A 9,036-nucleotide genomic window follows, 5' to 3' on the forward strand; every position below is an offset into this window, starting at 1 on the left:
TCTCTCTTTCTCTCGCTGTCTCTTTTGTATCTCTCTCTCTCTCTCTCTCTCTCTATCTCTCTATCCCTCGCGCTCTATCTGTCTGTCGGGCTGTCTCTCTCTCTCTCTGCATTCTTCCCCTGCGTGTGTCTGTGCACCATGCCCACACACTCTACGTGCGCACGCATTCGAAGACGTATTTCACGCCAAAAGCCACAGACAGCGGCACGCTCCGCATCGCCGCATGCAGCCACCCGCACCAGCAGCCTGGCTGCAGGCAGTCAGACATCGGTAACGGGCACGTGCAGACTCAGACTCGGCCGCTGCACGCTCGGACTGCGCGACTGCGAGCCGGCGAGGCTGAAGCTGTGCCGCTGACTGAGACTGGGACTGCGCGTCATCTCCTTCTTGAAGACGGCGAGCTTCTTCATCGCCGTGCGCCGGATGCCGAAGACGGCGCCCGTCTGCGAGTGCAGCGACGAGCGCGAGCGGTTGATGAACTCCTGCAGCTTGAAGATGCGCCAGCAGCGCTGGATCGTCGTCGCCGCGCGATCCTCGCGCCGCCGCGTCATCGTCGACGACACGATGGTGATCTTCTTGCGCGTCGGGAACGTCTCCTTGAACTTCTCCTCGATGTTCTGCTGCAGCACGTTGAACTCCTCCGTCTCCTCGACGTCGTTCATCGCGTACTTAGTCAATGCGCGCACGACGTCGAGACAATGCAGCTTGTCGTCCTCGACGATCGGGATGTTGAACGACGTCAGCGCCACCGTGTTCGGCTTGGTGATCTGGAACGGCCGGTCGAGTCCATGGACGAAGTCCGACAACACGCCGTAGTGTATGAACTGCGTCGCGTGCGGGTCGAAGCGCGCCCAGTGCGCGTAGAACATGTCGATGTCGTCCTCGGTGATGCCGACCTCCTCCTGCGCGTGCGCGAGGTTGAAGTTCTCGAGTATGATGGCGATGTACATGTTAATGATGATCATGAACGCGATGAGAATGTACGAGGTGAGATACGGCACGGCGAGCCACGCCATGCCGCAGCCGCCCGCCTCCGTCGACGGCTTGCCCGTGAAGTTCGAGCTGCAGTCGTCGGGCGGCGACATCAGCGGCTCGAGCACGTCGTTCCAGCCGGCCGACGTGCAGAGCCGGAAGAGCAGCAGCATGCTGTTGCCGAACGTCTCGAAGTTGGTGATGTCGTTGAGCACGGCCGAGTGCTTCAGGTTGCCGAACGACGTCATGCCGATGATCGCGTAGATGAACATGATGAGAAAGAGCAGAGCACCGATGTTGAAGAGCGCTGGCAGCGAGATGATGAGAGCGAATAGCAGCTTGCGGATGCCCTTCGCCGCCTTGATGAGACGCAGGGCGCGGCCGATGCGGAAGACTCGGATGACGCGCAGCAGTGTTGGCGTGATGAAGACGCTGCGCATCAGGTCAGCCAGCACGAGACCTGCGACAGTGGAAACCGATCAGCAACGCGTGTGTGTGTGCGTGTGCGTGTGTGTGTGTGAGTGTGTGTGTTTGTGTGTGTGTATGTGTGTGTGTGTGTGTGTGTGTGTGTGTGTGTGTGTGAGTGCGTGCGTGCGTGCGTGCGTGTGTGTGTGTGTGTGTGTGTGTGTGTGTGTACCACACACAGGTCAGTAATGTGTCTGCGTGTACGCCACATGTCAGCAACGTGTCTGTGTGTACGTCACAGGTCAGTAACGTGTCTGCGTGTACGTCACAGGTCAGTAACGTGTCTGCGTGTACGTCACAGGTCAGTAACGTATCTGTGTGTACGTCACAGGTCAGTAACGTGTCTGCGTGTACGTCACAGGTCAGTAACGTGTCTGTGTGTACGTCACAGGTCAGCAACGTGTCTGCGTGTACGTCACAGGTCAGTAACGTGTCTGCGTGTACGTCACAGGTCAGTAACGTGTCTGCGTGTACGTCACAGGTCAGCAACGTGTCTGCGTGTACGTCACAGGTCAGTAACGTGTCTGTGTGTACGCCACAGGTCAGTAACATGTCTGTATGTACGTCACAGGTCAGAAACGTGTCTGCGTGTACGCCACAGGTCAGAAACGTGTCTGCGTGTACGCCACAGGTCAGTAACGTGTCTGCGTGTACGTCACAGGTCTGTAACGTGTGTGTGTACGTCACAGGTCAGTATCGTGTCTGTGTGTACGTCACAGGTCAGTAACGTGTCTGCGTGTACGTCACAGGTCAGTAACGTGTCTGTGTGTACGTCACAGGTCAGTAACGTGTCTGCGTGTACGTCACAGGTCTGTAACGTGTCTGTGTGTACGTCACAGGTCTGTAACGTGTCTGCGTGTACGTCACAGGTCAGTAACGTGTCTGTGTGTATGTCACAGGTCAGTAACGTGTCTGTGTGTACGCCACAGGTCAGTAACGTGTGTGTGTGTGTACGGCACAGGTCAGCAACGTGTCACAGAGGTCAAGACTGTACGGTAAATTCTTCATAGAGATGAGACGAAGGTCAGTATTAGTAAATGATAGTAAACAAGTTTCACAGCAGCACAATAGTCATCAACTACAATTTTTGTCAGTGTTACTGCTGCTGCCTGCTGCTACCACTGGTGTTGCTACTGCTATTACCTTCTGCTAGCATTGCGATGATGGCTTCTACTATAGTGCCAATCGCCACGACTGTATATGTTACGATGTTTCTATTATGTTACTCTGTTGCTATATTGTCACAACCAGGACCTTGTAATTTATTTCAAAACGTGTGTTACGTTCTGTCGATTCATACTATAGAAAAAAGTCGAGTACATTCAAATATATATCCCTATAAGTTAACACACGTGATAAGAGCTGATTGGAGGCGTTAAACATTATGACCGAGTAACTGATAAATTTAATACGTTAGATGAGCAGGAAAAAAAACGTAAGGATGAACTGACTATTTTACTATGAGTGCAGCGAACACCGTATGCTGATCACTGAACGTACCTAGCAAGGACACAACAACTACAATGAAGTCGAACACGTTCCATGGAATGACGAAGTAGTACCAGCGAAGACCGATGATCTTGAGAATAAACTCCACAGTAAATATCACAGTAAACACGATGTTGACGACCTCTAGCATGTCCCGCACCTGCAACAGCGTAAAGCCAGCATCACACGGTGTGTGACTTACAGACACTTACAGACGCACCACTCCTGCAGTCTCCACCCCCATCCGGACGCCTCCCTCCTCTTGTATTCCCTACCCCCTCTTGCAGTTGCCCACCATCTTGCAGTCCCCACCCCTCTTGCAGTTGCCCGCCATCTTGCAGTTCCCACCCCCTCTTGCAGTCCCCGCCCTTCTTGCAGTCCCACCCCTCTTGCATTCCCTACCCCTCTTGCAGTCCCCACCCCTCCTGCAGTCCCCATCCCTCTTGCAGTCCCTACACCCTCTTGCAGTCCCCCGCCATCTTGCAGTCCCCTGCCATCTTGCAGTCCCCTGCCATCTTGCAGTCCCCATCCCTCTTGCAGTCCCCCACCCCTCTTGCAGTCCCCCGCTCTCTCGCAGCTGTTCGACACGCTGGTGGCGTCCGCGCACCTGAGGTGGTTGCTGGTAATGCTCCATGGCCATGAAGATCATGTTGATGAAGATGCAGGTGATGATGAACACCTCGAACTTCATGTTCGTCACGAAGTCGTAGAAGTGCGCCTGTACGCGATTCTGCAACAGTCAGCACGGCAGCACATCAGTAGACGCCACGACCACCACCGCCGCCACGCCCGCTTGCCACATCGCCCCCCTTACACTGCACCGCAAGCAACCCCCGCCCGAGGGTGATAATTAAATAAAATTAAACAATTAAATAAATCACTAGCTTAAATTATCCTGCTGGCGTATTAACGAAAAACATTTAAAAAAATTATAATAATTATAACAAAATGAACTATATATATAACCTGTTGTCATGTTAATTGTGCAACGTTGTACGATTAATTACAGTCGTTTGCAAACGTGACTTGATGATGATAATATAGTTCATATACTGTTCTGATAAACCCATTACAATAACAGTAACCCAGTACCCCCGAATTCCACTTAGTACAATAACACAAGGCAGTGCAGTGCAGTGTAGCCTTGTTAACTTCTGGTGTCCTAACACTACTATGTATTTGATATCGGAGGCCACTGGCATTCCAGTAATAATCTAATTCAAATGACAGACAATGGTGAACGTGGTGCTGGCGCAGTGCGTTGTGGGAAGGACTGGCGACCTTGTCATGCCCTGCAGGACGTGAGCTTTTTGTATGAATATCTGAAATTATACTTAGAAAACAAACTTGTACAATGTCTATCTCGCCGGTATAGCAGTTACGCGGTTTCTACGGCTAGTAGGTTCAGTGCAGAAATGCACGAACCACACGGAGACCTCACAGTGTGAGTGTCTGTGACAGAGGCGTATGTATAGGTCTTCTATAGTACTACATACTAGCTCTAGTTACTATAGGATTCTTTTCATTGCGAGATCATATAGTAACAACAGCTGTCTACGCCCTGTGTACTACGTGGTGATATCAAACGAAATAAACAAACACAACTCGAAAATAATTAAGATCGTACAATTTTACGCCTTTTACGCAGTTATTGCTACGGCGTCACGGCTAAAATCGATAAATTCGCGTTTTTATCATTTGAAAGTTTAATAGAGAACGCTAGCGTATGACAGCTCACGTTTTTATAAGTAGACGACGCTATATAGAAACGCTATCTAAGAAGAAAACATATTGAAACGTTGAAACTAGTTCTCAATGTCATGCAAACTGTGTGACCGATCACTTTGTCAGGTTGGCTGCTTGATATCTATGAATAATTTCCAGATGATTTTTACAGATTTCATTCAACTTGCTCTTTCAGTTTTAAACCAAAGGATCATCGCAAGCTTTCAGACCAGTAGGCAATGTCTAGCTACCTATATAGTTTATGTTATCGTAAAAGGAATTAAGAATAAAATTACAGGTCCGATTTCACACTTTTACTTCTCGTCACACGGCAAAATTTAAATTTAATAACACGAAACGAAAACCTGTCAATCATACCAAAAACGCATACTTTAATTTAATTACTGTGTACCGCAAACAGAGGTTAAGCTTTATATATAGTTATTCAACATTTTGATCACATCCTCGACACATTATGAGAACACGATTCAGCGAGCAACCTCAGCAAGGCACGGTGCCAGCCTACATGACATTGAATTATTATAGCTCTCTATATAGACTTCAATGCATTACACAATGCAATGGAGGTTATAGTGTAAGTAGAGCTAGGGTGGCTAAAGCCTTGCACACAATAGGATAAGCGACGATACGCATTCTATGTCGCAAGCACATCGATATATATATATATTATATATATGGCATTTGTTATATAAAATCACCGATGCAATGAACAAAAAAATGAACGTTATCCGCAGAATCTGTTGATACGGTTTATAAGGCCTTGGCGAGCCTCATGAAAAATACCACCAGGTTACCTACACATATAATTTTCAATACGGTTACAGTTTTGTAGGAGACAGTGACCGCTCATCAGACCATCAGACGAACTACCCCATTGGAACTTGCAGCTTAGCAGGTTGCGCCACCTACTGGTAGGACGTGTTCCTGGTTTTTACGTAGGGGAATGTCGAGTAAGTGCGTGCAAGATGGCTGCCTGCTCGTATTAGGTAAAAGTTCAGAGTACCCAGTATCTGATGCAATCCATGTTAAAACACCCCCCGTTTAAGCGTTTACACCCATCGTGGTGGTATTTTCACGAAGCGTGACAAAGACCTAGAAGTCGTAGCAACGCGGCTTGCGGAGCAACCCTCATTCTCTTGTTCGAATTTCGATTCGACGTCGATGAAAACGCATACGCTATCTACGCATATCGATATGCATGCATCCGCCCGACCCGCGCACAGGCCGTGAAACCCATGATGAGCTCCATCAACATGAACATGCGCGAACTCACACGCAAACACCGTTACCAGTCGACAATGCTGTACACGATGACAGTTAATAGCGTGTCTCGCCGATAGATGGCGCTAGATTGAGCGACACGAGAACCGTTTTCGCCGTAGAGCCGATAAAAATGCGAAATCGATCAAATAACGAATAATGCAGAAAAACGAATAACGAATAAACCGCTTAATGAATGCGGGTGAAATGAACGTGTGACTTTTTAATCGAAATGCTAGGCCAGTCTCGTGGTAGTGCGATGCATTATCTCCTGCTGCGCCTAGCCATAAAATTCCAAAGTGAACAAGCCCACGTACCCGTTCTGCACAGATATGCACGCGACCTGGATGTAACAGACGCAACGACAAACACACGACGACAGACAGACGAACACCGAACGACGACCACAACGACAAAGCACCACCGGTCAGTTTCTACACGTAGAAGACACTACACAGAGGGATGAAATACAGCGCCGGGTTGGCCATGTTCGTCAGCAGTGCACATACATACACTACACCTCACCGAATAACAGGACAGAAGATCGCGAGGGACGGTGAAGGGGAAAATATGTGTACATGAGGAAGGTGACGGGAAGCGAGACCCTAAAGTGATGTGAGGGGGTGCACAGTGATAACAGAGAAAGGTGCGAGGGGGAGAAGTGTGATGGGAGATGAACGTGAAAAGAAGTGATAACGGAGAAAGGTGAAGAGGAACATGTTTCATAGAAGTAAACGAAACGTGAACAGGGCGCGTAAATAATATCTACGGCCAGTAGAGAAACTAGATGCGTGAGGTGATCTATATAGCCGGACGGCTTCATTTGGGCATTCTTGTTGTGTGTGTGAAAATGAAAGTTTTAAACACATATTACCACACAACACGTTTTCATCTTCGCCTCTATATAACTTTGAATCTGAAAGTAACCAGTTATGGAAAACATCAACTCAGGGGAACCGATTACATTTAGTTGCGTGTATGATCTGGAAAATTGCGGGGAAACAATGCCACAATCCGAGGAACTAAAAATAAAAAAATTCATTTGTGATATTAGCTGGATTAAAAGCGACCAGAAGGTTACGAACAGAATCTGAGACGGTAGGAGCGAATATGAAGTGAATTGATCTGATAGCAATGAATCGAATGATAGTAAGGAATTGATAAGAGGCACTCACTGGGAGTGAGAAGGCGAGAGAAATAAAGCAGAGGCAAGAATAGGAGGAGAAGCCAACCATGGTTAGTAGAGAACTGAAGCGTGCGGTCACTGGACACAAGAGCTTGCTAGACTACTACTGCAGCAAACCGCACACACACATACACACGCACGCACACACACGCGGACACGCACGCACACACATGTACGCATACCTTACTATGACATCGAACAGTGTCAATAGAGGCGCGAGGAACACACGCCCACGAACGAGGTTAACAATCATACACACACACGCACGCACACACGCGCATACACATATATACACGCATATGTTAGCTGCAGATGTAGCCAATAACAATATAATTAGCTACCAAGAGCGGAGAGCACAGGGCGGCGCACAAACCACACGGCAACGTTCATACACACAAGCCTTATAAATATATCAGGAGTTCATAATTCCCCCCACGAACGTCCTTATGAACTCCTGAATATATACATACATATGTATATAACTACAAATATGTATGTATACGTGTACACATATAGCACTCCCGGATTAGTATACACATAATATACGGAGAGAAATATGATGCGGGTAAATGACGTATATACGTTATGCTCCATACTCACCCAAAAGGTCCCATTCTACAACGACCGAACACAAAATAAAAAAACCTCATTTATACGTACTCGAAATAAACATAGTTATTACGTGCAATATATATATATATGTATAAAAGTGATCGTAATTTAATGCGACGTGTGTAACATCGCGGTGCATCTGCGAATCTGAGTGAGGTAGTAATTGCGTAGCTTATAACATGCCACAGCAAGCCCACGCTCTCGAAAACCATGGCCACACGTGGGCAGTAGCAAACGCAAAGATCGGGGCACGGAGAGTGTTACTAAATTAACCAGTATGGTGATAAATAATTAGATGAATTGAGCTAGAAAGCCTGTTAACACTAAAATTCGCTCCGAAATGAGTGATGCGATGAGAGGATGCTGGAAATGAAGTGCGAAGCCATTCGCGTAGGGATGCTTACGAGTGAGTACCGCACCGTACTCCGCACACGCGGGGAAGAAGTCTTCAGAAGAAGACTTCAGAAGAAGACTTCAGACGCGTTACAGCGGAGAGCGCTTCCACTCAACCGGACGATGTGAAACGCAAATAAAAAACAATATCTCAACACTCGGCCCACTGCAAGCAAACGCACGCGCCCCTCTGCCGTCCCGGGCGCGCGCTGGCGAGGCCACGCCGCGTCATACCTTGGGCTTTTTCACAGTTTTTTGCGGCTTCTTGCTGCCCAGTCTCTTCATGGTGTTGTAGTAGTTGCGCTGGCTGGCGGTCAGTAGCACGTCCACGATGCCACCTTCGTACTAACAACAAGCAGCAAAATAAACACAGCAATCCCGTGGTTCGCTGCGCAATGTATATACACCCGCGCCCACAACACGAGAGGAACATAGATAATAAATCGCGAGAAAATGTATCGTAGAAGCCCACACTGATGTTAGGAAAACATCAGCAAATCCCTTTTTTTCACACGCTCATATAGAGGAAATCCCACAGAGTACAGATAGTAGAGTTCAACACGAATGATCGTACTCTTAGGCGATTACCTTTTTCTTGAGCATGTTGAAATTGTCAATGATCACACCGATGAACAGGTTGAGCGTGAAGAAGGAGCCGAAGATGATGAACAAGACAAAATAGAGGTAACCATACAGGTTGGCTTCCCTCTCTGGCTGCATGTTGACCTGTAAGAACCAGTCAGATGACGCATACGAAACAGTGGTGAACTGTTGCACACACACACGCACGCATGGGCGCACACAAACACACACACACAGACACACACACACAAACACAAACACACACACACTCGTGCACGCGCGCGCACACACACACACACACACGCACGCACGCACGCACGCACGCACGCACG

The 9,036-nt window shown here is 48.2% G+C and overlaps 1 protein-coding gene across 1 annotated transcript in view; it reads right to left on the minus strand.

Moving 5' to 3' along the window:
* Positions 1-260: 260 nt before the first annotated feature.
* LOC106810683 (sodium channel protein 1 brain-like) overlaps positions 261-9,036 on the minus strand; it is a 15,133-nt gene continuing 6,357 nt past the window's right edge. Inside the window, exons 5-10 of the mRNA XM_014814112.1 lie at positions 8,711-8,848; positions 8,357-8,467; positions 7,718-7,732; positions 3,533-3,655; positions 2,938-3,085; positions 261-1,432 (exon numbers count right to left, since the gene is read on the minus strand). Of these exons, the coding sequence (XP_014669598.1) occupies positions 261-1,432; positions 2,938-3,085; positions 3,533-3,655; positions 7,718-7,732; positions 8,357-8,467; positions 8,711-8,848 (1,707 nt within the window). The remainder of the gene's footprint in view (positions 1,433-2,937; positions 3,086-3,532; positions 3,656-7,717; positions 7,733-8,356; positions 8,468-8,710; positions 8,849-9,036) is intronic.

Source organism: Priapulus caudatus, unplaced genomic scaffold, assembly GCF_000485595.1.
Source record: "Priapulus caudatus unplaced genomic scaffold, Priapulus_caudatus-5.0.1 Scaffold463, whole genome shotgun sequence".
Taxonomy (NCBI): domain Eukaryota; kingdom Metazoa; phylum Priapulida; class Priapulimorpha; order Priapulimorphida; family Priapulidae; genus Priapulus; species Priapulus caudatus.